The sequence below is a fragment of the Zea mays genome, chromosome 1 (assembly GCF_902167145.1).
Source record: "Zea mays cultivar B73 chromosome 1, Zm-B73-REFERENCE-NAM-5.0, whole genome shotgun sequence".
In the NCBI taxonomy this organism is placed as follows: Eukaryota; Viridiplantae; Streptophyta; class Magnoliopsida; order Poales; family Poaceae; genus Zea; species Zea mays.
The window spans coordinates 116,562,024-116,576,663 of record NC_050096.1 but is presented as its reverse complement, the minus strand read 5'-3'; the positions used below and the strand labels follow the sequence as shown (position 1 = coordinate 116,576,663).

Here is a 14,640-nt window from a genome sequence, read left to right as displayed (position 1 = left end):
TAAATTTGTCCATACCTTGTAATATATTTTTACCTTTTCGTCAATGTATGAAGTGCTTTGATGTGGACGAAACTTGTATTTTTTGAGCCGAAGGCGAAAAATACCTTCCCTTCTTTTCGTACACAATCGAAGCATAAATCTGCTTCTAAAGCTGTATCCTTAGAGCCAAAGCAACTGTCTGTATCTGTATGATATGATGATGATGATCCTATGTATGTCTAAATGAATGTTTATGGATGCAATGTATGATGTAATGTATCGTGCAAATGAAGGCCCAAAGACACACATACGAAGCCACATCCATAACCTTCATCCCCTTAGGAATGACTGAAGTCTCTTTGCCATTTATTTTTTGGCTGCACCGCTTATTTTTCTGTGTAAGTTCTGCATCCCCTTAGGAATGCCTTTTGAACTTCTTCGCCTTCTATTTCGGCGGTATTCGCGTTGACTTTTTGCGATTCGCCTTATATTTCGGCGGTATTTGGCTCTGCATTCCCTTAGTAACGACTTTTCAGCAAAAAACTTACGTTGTGCTCCCTTAGGAACGGCTTTTTTGTAGCTTTGTTGTGCTCTGCATCCCCTTAGGGACGACTTTCGAGCTTCATCCTGTTTTTTCCTTTTTCTCTGCACTCGATGGTGCATGCGCAGATTTTACATTTACATATTTTGGGGGATTTTGCTCTCGTAGAGCTGAATAAGAAAAGAAAATTTACAAAATATGGCCCCATTAAAAACCTTTCTCCCCCTTTGGAAAGGAAAAGGGTGCCATAGGAAAAATGTAAAAGGTTACATCAATTTATACATAATACCGTCGAAGCTCATCCGCATTCCAAGATCTAGGAATGTCGTTGTCGTCCATATCCTTCAATCTGTAAGAACCGGGCCTCGACGAAGATACCACCAAAAAGGGTCCTTCCCACTTCAGCTGCAATTTGCCTACTATGTCCGGATTAGCCACTCTTCGAAGCACCAAATGTCCTAGTTTAATGTTTTTCAACCGAACTTTTCTGTCACGCCATTTTATTGTTTCGGCTTAGTATTTATTGATATTCTCCACAGCTTGAAGTCTGGTCCCTTCTATAGTATCTTTTTCTACGTGATAATCAGCTTCGTCTTCTGTCGAAGCTGTTGTTCTTATTGACCCTGCTTTAGCTTCTTCTGGGCTTATGGCTTCATCACCAAATAATAATTTGAACGGTGTAAAACCTGTTGATCTTGATATAGTTGTATTGTGGCTCCACACCACTTTAATCAACTCATCTGGCCACTTTCCTCTGGGCTGATTAAAGATTAGCTTCATTATTCCTGTTATTATAATGTCATTTTCTCTTTCGACCAACCCATTTGACTCCGGATGCCTTACTGATGCAAAATGAATCTTCGTGCCAATTTGGTCACAAAAGTCCTTAAACGTTTCAGCATCAAATTGTGTTCCATTGTCCACAATTATAGCCTTCGGCACACCGAAGCGACAAACAATATTTTGCCAGAAAAAGTTCTGGACCGTAGCCGAAGTTATTGTTGTCAAAGGCTTCGCTTCGATCCACTTAGAAAAATATTCTACCGCCACCACGACATATCTCAAGTTGCCCTGCGCTAGTGGAAGTGGACCTAGTAAATCTAGGCCCCATCTTTGCAATGGCCAGGTTGGTTGTATCAGCTGAGTCAATGATGAAGGTTGCTTCTGATCTCTTGCACATTTTTGGCAATTTTCGCATTTTTGAACCAAATCCGTTCCGTCTGAAGCTGTCTTCGGCCAATAGAATCCTTGTCGAAAAACCTTTCCCAGAAGAGGTCTGGATGAGATCCACACAATCTTGCATGTATCTCCTTCATCAGTTCTATACCTTCGGTTCTGGATAGACACTTGAGAAGTGGGGAACAAACTCCATGTTTATATAACTCCCCTTATATTATGACATATGGTCTTGTTCTTGCCTCCATTCTTTTGTTATAAACCTCATCATCCGAGAGACAGTTACCTTGGAGGAAAGATATAATCTCAGTCCTCCAATCTTCACTATGGATAGGAGATATTGTGAGAACTGCTCTTTCGAGAAGTTCCACCGAGGGTGCTCTTATTGTCTCAAAAAATACTTCCCAAGGTAGAGGCAGCCCCTGTGCCGCTGACTTGGCTAGCAGATCAGCATGCTCATTTTCTCCTCGTGGAATATTCTTAACAGAAAACCCTTCGAAAGAAGCTTCAAGCCTTCGAACTGTGTCTAGGTATTTCTCAAGCTTCGGATCTCTTGCCTTGCAACTCTTGTCAACATGACCAGAAATAACTTGAGAGTCGGTTTTAAGGACCGCCCTTCTTATCCCCATTGCCTTTAACTTTCGAAGCCCCAAAAGTAAAGCTTCGTATTCAGCAATATTATTTGTACAGCTGAAATCAAGCCTTATTGCATAACATGTTCTGACTTTGGAAGGTGCAACTAAGACAGCAGCCGCACCTACTCCGAAGATTCCCTAGAAACCGTCCTGGAACACTGTCCAAGCTTCGGCATCTTTATTTGCTTCTTCTTCCTGAGCCCCTGGCGTCCAGTCAGCGATGAAGTCTGTTAACGCCTGAGACTGAATTGAGGATCTATGCACATAGTCAATGCTGAATTTGTTAAGTTCCGCAGCCCACTTTCCAATCCTTCTAGTAGCTTCTCTGCTCCTCATAATATCCTTCAGAGGCTGTGATGAAGGAACAATTATATGGAATACTTGAAAATAATGCCAAAGCTTCTTGGAGGCCATTAAGACAGCATACAACACCTTCTCTGATTCTGTATAGTTTTTCTTTGATAAACTTAGAACTTCGGAGACAAAGTATACTGGGCTTGCTTTTTAATTTGTCCTTCCAATTTCTCCTGCACAAGCGCCGCACTTACTGCAGAGTGCGAAGCTGCCACATACAATAGTAATGGAGCCCCTGGCGCGGGTGGAGTTATTGTTGTTAGATCAATCAAGTATTGCTTCAGCTCTTCGAAGGCTTTCTGCTGAGCTGGGCCCCATTGAAAGAGTTCGGCTGACTTTAGTATTTCAAAGAATGGCAAATTTCTTTCTGCTGATCTAGATATAAATCTATTCAATGAAGCCGGTCTTTCTGCCAACCGTTAGGCCCCCTTCTTTGTGCTTGGCGGTTCCATTCGAAGGATAGCTTCGATCTTGCTTGGGTTAGCTTCAATTCCCTTCGTTGAAACTAGACAACCAAGGAACTTACCCTTCTTCACTCCAAAGACACATTTTTCAGTATTTAATTTCAGGCCAGCTTGCCTGAAATTAGCAAATGTTTCTTGCAGATCAGTGATATGATTTTCTTGCTTCGTGCTTTTTACTATGATATCATCAACGTATGTTAGCACATTTATGCCTATCTGAGAATGAAGGACCTTGGCTGTCATTCTGCTGAAGCTTCCTCCAGCATTCTTGAGCCCCTTAGTCATCCGAAGATAACAATAGGTGGCACTGGGAGTTATGAAGCTAGTCTTCGGCTCATCCTCCTTCTTCATCCATATTTGATGATACCCTGAGTAGCAATCCAACAGACTCATAAGTTCTGAAGAAGCTGCTGCATCTACAAGAGAGTCTATTCTTGGTAATGGAAATCCGTCCTTCGGACAGACCTTGTTGAGATCCGTGAAGTCAATACACATTCTCCATTTGCCATTGGCCTTCTTCACCATAACAGTATTGGCTAGCCACTCTGGATATTTTACCTCTCTGATAACATCAGCACTGAGAAGTCTTTTTACTTCATTCCGAGCACCTTTGGCTTTATCATCAGACATTTTCCGAAGCCTTTGCTTTCTTGGCCTGAAGGATGGGTCGACATTGAGTGAATGTTCAATGACGTCTCTGTTGACACCATAGAGATCATTGGCTGACCAAGCAAAAACATCTTTGTTGTTGAATAAAAACCTTATCAAAGTTTTCTCGTGCTCTTCAGATAGCTGAGACCCCAGCAGTACCTTCTCCTCTGCTATGTCTTCACATAGAAGCATAGGTTTCGGCTGATCAGCCGAAGCAGCCTTCTATCTTCTGTACTTGTACTGTTCACAAGCTTCAGTTCCATCTATATTGCGGATTGCTTTTGAGTCTATCCAGTTTTCTTCGGCTTTTCTAGCAGCTTCCTGGCTACCATGAATAGCAATAGACCCTTGTTCCACGGTGGGCGCCAATGTTGGGGACTTGTTCTCAAATGCTATGAGTTAAAAACAAGGCAATATAAAATATTAAATGTTAATATCCTTCGTCGTTTGAAGCATTATTTCTCTTAGAATATAACGATCTTCGGACGAAGGTCATGAATGACGTACCTTCATCATCACGATATATATTAATGAAAGAAAGAGCATATGAAACATGAAGGATAACATGAATAATAAAATAAGATCACTTATATGACTTCATTATATAATCTTGAATAGATAAAGACAATATTTAATTACATTTGTACCTTCGACTTGACAGAAGGCAAAAATCCAAGCGTGGCGCGCGGGCGAATACAAGATAGCGTGAACAGTACAGGGGTACTCTTCATCTATTTATAGGTACAGGACGCCGCCGTCATTAGACTATCTTCATATTTAAGTCGGTGCATCTGGAAGTACGCTTCCGAAGCTCTCTGAACGGTAGCTTCGGCTTTGCTTCTGTGTCAATCTTCCGAAGGTATTTTTTTATGGGACCTTCGACAATGAAGCAGACCCCCAACATTCCTTATTTCTTAATGACTTGAAAATTTTAATAATTTAATAATTAATTTTAACTATTGAAGATAGTCTAATGTTGGTTATTTTTCCGAGGGGCCTTGTTACGAGTAGTTTTGTTGGCATGACCAAGTTCTGCGTTTAACGTCCTAGATGCTAAGATGCATGTTCGAGAACCAGCCAACAGAACAGACGAAATTAAGGAACTAGCCACGGTAATGCCTGGTCGTATGTGACCGGAAGCCTACAGAAAATGGACTGGACTGTTAGTTGCTTCGCTGGAGACATCGTTTTGTCCATAGAAGTACGCTGGAGACATCGTTTTGTCCATAGAAGTAAACGTCCCCGCGGCGCTTACGAAGGACGTGACGCAATGACTCCGTCAACTGGTGCGGTGATGCAATAGACCGTGGAAAACAGAAAATTTGCACTGTTTAATATTCACCCAGTAGAGTTTGAAATACGGGATGTACTTCCTCCGTCATATAATATAAGGTATCATCACTATTTCTTCTTATCTCCATAATATAAGACATACTCTCTTTAGACACATATACATCGATGCAGCAGTATAAAGAGAACTAAATATATTTTTTGGTCTTTGAACCAGATATAGTAGACGATATTGGAACCACGAGAGTAATAGAAGAGCTGCCAGATAGTCTAACTTCTTTGAAAAAGGCTGGTAGGTTCACCCGGGGCCGTACTCTCGCATATATCTGGACCGGACACACACTCCACCTAGTAAAAAACTCACGCTAAGGGCTTGTTTGGATAATCTTAGATTGGAGTGGATTGAGGTGGTATGTGGTGTGTTGAAGTGTAATATGAACTAATTTTTTTTCAATCCCCTTCAATACACCTTAATCCACTTCAATCCCTCTATACCCAAACAAAGCCTAAGGGGTATTTGAATACAATAGACATAATAATTAGGTAACTAAAAATTGCTTATAAAATTAGCTAGCTAACAAATAACTAGCTAACTATTAGCTAATTAGCAAAAATAGCTAATAGTTAAACTATTAGATAGACTGTTTGAATGGCTTCAACTATTTTTAGCAGCTAAATATTAGTTTTAGTGCATTTAAACACCCCTAAATGAGCTAATATGGGGAATATTAGCTATCTTGATTATTTTGTCAGCATATGCTGATGCAGCAGTATATAATTGAGCTGCCATTGCCACAGTAATTACCCGGACTACTGCATATCATATCAACAAGGCTGGCCGAGGCCAGCCAGCTAGCTTGTTTGCTCGCCTTAATTATAGCATCTTTTTCATCTCGCATGGCATGCATGCACCAAGATATCCGCCCTCTTCCAAAGATCTCAAATTAATGACGATTCTGATTACTAATTAACGTCTATATATATATCTCACCTTGTTTTCGCTGTTTCTTCATCACGCCAGGTGGTGCTATATATTGATGCATCTATATAAAATACTAGTAGCCCTGAATCGCCTCCCAGCTGCAATCCAACACTCACACACTGCCACACAGTCGTCCAAAACCCATACCAACAACAGGCAGATCGACGGTAAAATGGTCTCCTTCAAGGCGCGCCGGAGCGAGCCACAGCTGGTGCCGCCGGCGCGGCCGACGCCACGCGAGACCAAGATGCTCTCCGACATCGACGACCAGCACCTGCTCCGCTACTACGAGACGGTGGTCGGGTTCTTCCGCACCTGCCCGGGCCGCACCGACAGCCCGGGCGACCTCAAGGGGGCTATCAAGGCGGCGCTCGCGGAGGCGCTGGTGTACTACTACCCCGTCGCCGGCCGCCTCCGGGAGGAAGCCGGAGGGAAGTTAGTTGTCGACTGCACCGCGGAAGGGGTGGTGTTCGTCGAGGCCGACGCCGACGTGCGGCTGCACGAGTTCGGGGAGCCGCTGCTGCCGCCGTATCCGTGCCTGGACGAGCTGCTGTGCGACCCCGGCGATATAAAAGCCGTCATTGGCAGACCATTGCTCTTCATGCAGGTACCTTCTATATATCGTATGAGTAGTTTTATTTCTTTTTTTCCTACTATATATATATATATATATATATATATTCGAGAGAAAGTTTATTGGTAAGGAACATATATGGTAAACGTCTTTTGTAAAATTATGGTTCTACAATGGGTTCTACGCCTCGTTATTAACTTTTTATTTTAGTAATTACTAACCATAAATTTACAAACATAAATAATATAATATAAATTAAATGAATGGTCAAAGTATAGTTTTGAGGATCATGTCATTCTAACATGTCCTTTATTAAACGGAATTAATGGAGGAAGTAATGTGTTTTCGGGAAATCTTTTGAATTCTCCTAAGAACGTGAGATGTGATATGCATGCATTTCTGGCATATATCAACAAGATCTTCAGATCGAATTGTATTTTTAGCAGTGGGCTACATTTTTTTTCCTATAAGACTTCTATTTTTCTGCCACAAAAATTAAGACTGCATATTATGACATATTTGAACTAAATAAATCTTTAAATACACATGACTCACTGGTGCATAATCGATTTTTTTGTTGACGGCAGCAATTATTTTCCTGATGTGCTTCAATATGTACAGGTGTTAATTAGTAGAAATAAAACCGTGGTTTACCAACCGTCATATGCATACATCTTTATTGTTCACTTCTTTTTAAAAAATATCATCAGAAAAAATCATGTATTTACATTGACATTTTTTTTAAAACGCATTTTACTAGTGGTCTTGTTAATAAAACTGTCAGTTTAAATACATGGTTTTTACTTGCAGTTTTCTTAAAAAGACTACTACTAAAAAACGTATTTGTAATGGTGATTTTGTTAACGTAACACTTCTAGAAGTAATTCAAAATTGATAATTTTAGAATCATTTAAAATGGTCTCGAATGGAGAAACGGTCGGAACAAAAATGATAGTTTTCCAAAAGATCCATAACTTTATAATTGACTTGTTTTTAATTTTGAAATTATTTAGGCTCTCAACATTATGTTTGAATTTCTCACATTTAAAATTTAAATTTTTTAATTAATCTCGAATGGAGACACCATCGAGACTAAAGTTATATACCTTCAAAAGTGAACTTTATAGTCAATAACTTTTTTATTTGGTTTTGTTTAGTGTCTCACTTACTCATCAAAAAATCAGATCAAGATAAAATAAGATCGGCGTAAACAGATAAGAAAGTGTATGTGTGCAACTGTTAGAGCATGTCGCACCCGGTTTTAGAAGGTAAACCGAATGCGAACCATATACATGTCAGGAACAAAAACCCACGTATACAGCGATTATATAATTGGACATTATCACACGTTGCTCAAAGTAAATAGCGGAAATAGTACTTTATTACATCAAGATGTCCAAACCATAAACAGAGTCACTAACATAACATAGTCATTAATATTATCAAAATACAGAATACGAAACATAGCGAATAAGGCCTTCACAGGCACCTGACTGGTGGGGTTTGCCACTAACACAACTAGAACTTGTCGTAGTCCTGGAACTCCCCAAAGTTCTCCATGTTGCCTGCATCTCCTCCTGAGCACTGAATACAGTGGGGACAACCTGGGGTGATGTGGTTTTTAAAGCAAGGGTGATTACACATCAATGTACTCAGCAAATATCCCGTTTGGCTAAAGTGGACTGATGTATGTGGAGTGAAGGTTGAGCAGTTGCTTTTAGTTGGTCAAGTATTTATTACTAATAATATAGCCAAATTTTAGTAATAAACAGAGTAACTCAAATGTACTCCCTCCAAGAGAAAATACCAGAGATCATAATTATAACCATAATCATTAAACATCATCATAAAAGTATCCAAACGTTCTTCTAATTAAAGAGGATCCCAAGACTGCTCTTAACCATGAGCACGGCTGATATACCAATTTCTAACACTCTTCAGCGGTTGCACACTTTACCCATAAGTCGTGATTCCCATTCCGCCCGGAGATCATGACTCCCCATTGATCACTACCAAGGTGACCTGACAGGATCTTACTACGTAGCCTTTACAAAGACTCCCCTGTTGCATAGCTGCACATTAGGTTTCGCCAGTCGTACAAACACAGTACCCATCCCTAAGGTGGGTGACTAACAAAACCAAATCGAATGAACCTCGACACCCACCCTTAGCAGAGTGAGCACTATGCCCCGGTCCCCATTGATGGCCCTCCTGAAAAGCCAACTACACCCCAGGTTCGTCTAATTATTTAGCTAAGGGCGTCTCATTCCACCCTCGTGGTTGCACTGCTATCTCGGGTGGTCACTCAACGAATAGGTCCTTACGGAGAGGTACTCAGGAAACAGCCTGATTCCCCTAAAGTATCACAAGATCATCATCGGGATAACATCATCGTATCATAAAGATTCACATCATGTTCGTTGATTAAGGTAAAGCAATAGCATAAAGCTAGCCATAATAACCCAAAAGGTAAACAAGGATAGGGTAAATACAGACTAGTAAATCCTTAGGTTTCAATAAAGTAATGCGGGATAGTGAATTATAAAGTAAGTAGGACATAATAGGTCATATGACACTTGCCTTCACCAGGTTGTTGCTGAGGAAGATCTTCGGCAACACACTCAGGCACCACAGGCGATTATGCATTCAATACATTTAGATAAAGACAAATGAACAATACACCAAACATGTACAAACGAGTGAACACAACTCAAAAGAACAGTGTAAACTCAAGAAGTAACTTAGGTTATAGGGTGAACTAACACATTTAGAAGTTTGTTATTTTCTAAGTATTATTTATCTTAGGTTCTACCTATTTTAGTGTGGCACAAAAATTATATCAGGGATAGATTCATACTTGGCGTATTATTAATTTCACAAAGGTACACATCTAGTTACTCTTGGGGTTCTCTTTATTTTCTTATTTAATAAATACACTATTACATAAACTAACATATAGTCTAGGCATAAAATTAGAATGTGCAGATAGTGAATGATCTTAATTTATTTTAAAAGAGAATAATCCTATGAATATTTTGCAATTTGAATCACTCAATTTGGAGTTCATATGCAAAAGATATGAAATAAACAAGTTTTGAAGTTTAAAATACAAAATTAGGCCTAAATCTGTGATTAAATAAAAGCCTAGGGTTCAATCTGCAAGATTAAAGGGGCCTACGTGTGAAATTGAGGGACAGTGGGTTCTATTACCCGAGAACTGGGGGTTCTTTTTACAAAACAGAAAACCGAAGGGGTATGGGGCCTTCCCAAACGTCAGATCTCAAATAGACGGCCAGGATTAGAACTGGTGGGGTGAGCGCGCGGGCGCGCAGATGCGGATGCCTGGCATGCTGGGTCCACAGGCCAGCGACTTGGGCGGGCGGACAGCTGGGTGCCAGGGCGCTAGCGTCTGACGGGCGGGGCCACGGCAAGACCGGGCCCGCTGGTAAGCGACGCGGGGCAAGTGCGGGCGCAACGGTCTCGACGTGCGTGCGCACGGTCCGCGTGGGTGAGCGGTTGAAGGAGGGGAGGGGGACTAGCAAGCGGGGCGCACAGAACATCAACATAGACGCGCAAGCGCCAACGGGCCAGGGCACCGACAAGGCGGCCCCACTAGGCAGAGAGGGAGAGGGCTGGCGAGCTAACTGGGCGCAGCACCGACAGGACGGGCCCACATGGCGGTGAGAGCGGGGAAGGGGGAGGCGGGCGTGCGCTCGCTAGCAGGCCAACTGGGCCGAAAGGCCGGAACGGGGGGGAGCTGGGCTTCTTCGATTTTCTCATTTATTTCTGAATTTCTAAATCCTTTTCCTTTTGTTTTCTCTAGTGAACTCAATTCAAATTCAAATCTAATTCAAGTTCAAACCATTTCAAACATGTGCATCAATTAAAAGGATAATTTAGGCTCAACATGATACAACAATTCATGACTCACATTGTTTTGACAAAATAAATAATTAATCCCTAACCTAATTAACCTAACTCTAAACAAAAGGAGGAAAGAGATAGAGTCTAGAGAGAGACAAGAGGTAACACCTATATTTAGTAGGCATTTAGAGAAAAAATTCTATACCCTAAATTCAGGGTGTTGCAGAGCATCTCCAAGATACTCATAATTTTTTACTCTTTATTTTACTCTCTATTTATCTATTTATAAAAATTACACTTTGTATATACCATCTCACTCCAACAGACTTTCTATCTAGTATGGCTAGTCAGAGTGGCTAGCCAAGTTTGGCTAGAGAGAAGATCAATTTAGAGAGCCCGATAGCTTAGCGAGTTGGATGGCTAGTCTGTTGAATAGTTGTTTTGATATTGAGTAGCTAAAATATAGATTAACGAGTCATTTTGCTAGTCTCTTAAAGACTTGAGTACAAATCATGCCATGTTCGCACAATCTCTCCTCTGTTTGCGCCAAGAGGCAGTGCAGGATGGTATATGACGAAAAGCGTGCAAAGGAGCACGCGACATGAGCATTGAGCTGCAAGTACCTAAGGGCCATAAGAAGCTTCATTTTGTCTGAATTCTTATCAACACTATGGTTCATCCAAAAAATAGTGCATATTGAACAAAGAGCATTACCTCTCAATCTACTTTCTATGTCAGAACAATTGAAAGTCCTCTCATGAGTCTCATCAAGAACAATCACCTTGTACTTCTCTAAAAGTGGGTCTACCATTGCTTCTGATAGGAAGCAATAGTGTTCACAGAACATGATTAGATTAGAACACCTAAAAAAGAAAAGTAACATAAACTCCATATCAATCTACCAAAAGGCTACTTCCGCTAATGATATTCGTAAACGAAAGATAGAGAAATAAAAAGGATTATTTGAGAACAGTTTGTGGCTGCTGCAATCCTCAAATTGAATGTTGTAACCCACTTCTTCCCCAAGAGTAACATCCATCTCCTCTGCCACACGCCTAGAGACTGACATTGTTGCAACCCGCCGAGTATGGGTGCAGGCAGTCATGGATGAAAAGCCCATTATCAAGTGTCAACTCCACTTGACAAAAGATGCAAAAACAACAAACATGAAAAAAAGAACATCCTGCAATTTTTTCCACTTGACAGGAAAAACTGCAAGCAGCAAAAACAGCAAACTCCATACCACTTGACAACCAGACTGCATTTTTTTCCACAAAACATGCAAAAACAACAAACAATTCAAATTATTTGAGAGCATCATCTTTATAATATTAAATAAAATTGGACTGCAATTATCTGCTGAATAAATAGTAAACAGTTCAAATTATTTGAGAGCATATGTGCTAAAGAAATTTAGAGTTACAAACAATAGCTATCAGTTCATATAATCTGTTGTACCAAATAAATAACTTCAGCATCCAAAACCAAGAATTGATACAAAATCACAAATATGTCATTACCGACATCAAGAATCAAGACAAACTCATACTCTAGTTGTTGGATGATGCACAACTAAACTATACTCGCTAAAGTAATACAACATAGAACAATTCAATCTCTACATGATATGGCCATCTATAGTCTAGAACTCACGAGTCATAACCTATTGACTATTGAGTCACCATTGTAGTGCAATATGGAACGCACGAGTCACCTATGGAATACCAAGGACCAGTTGTGCCTTTTAGATCCAAAAAGAATTGAGGGTCGAAGGGGGAATTACCTTGCCATGGGTGAGGGGGAATTGCCTTACCAGCGGTGAGGTAGCCGCTAAGACAGGGACGCACAACAGCCGGGCCGCTAGATGGCTTGAGAGGATGAGCCGGAGTAGGTCACGCCGCCTTGAACTACCGCAGTTGTTGCAACGCCCTCCTCACTGGTGACTACGCGGAGGATCTCCTTGGTGGGGATCATGAGGCTCAAGCGACAGTCGGTGATGAAGAGATGGAGGCAGAGCTGACCACGGAGAGAACATGGGTGAAGTCTAGCGTCGCCGCCACTTCAGAGCCCCCGCAGCGGCCACTTCGGAGCCCCCGCGGCCTCAACCGGCTTTGGCACCGCTGCCTGTTTCCGCACTCGCTTCCTCGGACCCACGCTCGCTTGCTCATGTACGGATCTGGCGGCGTCGCGAACGCCGTGAGGATGGTGATGGGGAGGATGACACACATGATCGGGGACGAGGGAAGCGACGCACATACGACTTTTGCGGCACCGAGGCCGAGGAGGATGGGGCGGCGGGCGGGAACCGCGCGGCGGGGCAGGGGCGGAGTGAGGGGTGTACGGAGACGAAGACAGGGGAGGCAAGGGCACGCGATCAAGGTTCTCTGTAGCGCGGCTGGGTCGGTGGAGCATGGAGTGGGAGGCGAGACAGGGGCATGGTCGGGTCTTTGCAACCGCAGGTGGGTCGGTGGAGCTCGGATGGGACGCGAGGCGGGGGCATGGCCTGGCAGGCCCCATACGACGGTGACAGCTCTGAGGGGATGTGAGGCGAGGGCATGGCCGAGTTTCACGCGCCGATGCGGGTGGACTGTCAGGGCCATATGGCAGTGACAGTTCGGAGGAGAAGACGAGGCGGGGGCATGGCCACGCTAGGTGCCCACACTGTATACTTAATATAGTAGTATAGATCATCGGTCATTAGTGACACGAATACTTTAGTTCTTATAATCCTTAATATTGTTTATAATAATCTCATACTAATCTAAATTTTCTCTTACCATAAGTGAGTTGGTTTTTTTAAATAGGTGACAGAACTCAAATGTGGCGGATTTGTTGCTGGATTCCACATGTGTCATAACATCGCCGATGGATTCGGTATGATTCAGCTCATGATAAGTGTAGCTGAACTAATGGTCGGTGAAGCAACCCCGAGCATTGTTCCAGTCTGGAATAGGGAGCTTCTAACTGGAGCATACAACACAGGCCCCATCCCATACCCAAACCCAGCATACAAACCACTGCTAAACAGCCTAGACAACACATCGGACGACGTAATGCTGTCGACTCCGCCCGACCGCATGGTAGCCCAGTACCTGGTGTTCGGGCAGAGAGAGGTGACCGCGCTGCGAAGCCACATACAAGGGCACCTCGCCGACTCGGCCACGTCCTTCGAGCTCCTGACAGCAGTCATGTGGCGGTGCCGCACCAGAGCTCTGGGGTACGAGCCTAGCCGACGCGTGCGGCTTATGATCACCATGAACGCGCGTGGCAGGTGGAACCACCACACCCTCATCCCGTGGGGCTACTACGGCAACGCGCACGTCTCCCCTATAGTGGAACTGACCGCCGACGAGCTCTGCCGGCAGCCGTTCGCCGACACGGTCGCGCTCGTGCGTGACACCAAGCTCAGCGTCACCAAGGAGTGCCTGGCGTCGATGGTGGATACTACCGCGTACATCCGCCAGTGGCCGTCTCTGACCATGGACAGGACGTACGAGGTCTCCGACACCAGATGGATTGCTGCCGGGGACGGGCTGCAGCTCGGGTGGGCCGAGTACGTGGGCGGCGGCATACCGCTAGCCGGCGACCTTACTTCCAAGCTGGGTAGCCATCACATGAGGTGCCGGAAAGAGGACGGCGAGGACTCCACGGTCGTGTCGCTGCTGCTGCCGAGACCGGCAATGGAGAGGTTCAAGAACGAGATGGCTGTTTGGCTCAGCAAAGACGACAAGAATTTTGTTATACCCAGTTCCCTCTAGCAAAGGTGCACAAGGATTTAACAGTTTGGTCAATGTCTTCTGTCATTCTCAGATTTGTTTTATGAAACTTGTCATTCTGAGATGGCTGAGTGTTTAGTTGAACTCAGATTTGTTTTAAGAAACAGTTGGATTCCTTTGCTCTTTATAACTCTAGAGGACAACTGTTCCATTGTCTAATTCATTAAATTTTGCAAGAACAATGTATTTCCGCGTTTCCCTAATTTGGAAGCCATGTCCAAAGCTTCCTGTCTCTAATTTGGAAGCTGGTGGCATCATTTCGCCTCTGTAACATGTAAATAATATAATGCCACGTTTAAGAAGTTCAGAGCTGCTATCGTTTTGCTAAACTAGGTCCACGATCCGTGCGTTCCA

General features: G+C 43.0%; 1 protein-coding gene across 1 annotated transcript; it reads left to right on the top strand.

Annotated features, from left to right (window-relative positions):
• The first annotated feature begins 6,244 nt into the window (after window positions 1-6,244).
• LOC103638002 (acyl transferase 1) lies at window positions 6,245-14,268 on the top strand. The gene is made up of 2 exons (XM_008661001.2): window positions 6,245-6,679; window positions 13,315-14,268. The coding sequence occupies exons 1-2, from the start codon at window positions 6,245-6,247 to the stop codon at window positions 14,266-14,268; spliced, it is 1,389 nt and encodes a 462-aa protein (XP_008659223.1).
• Window positions 14,269-14,640: the final 372 nt, after the last annotated feature.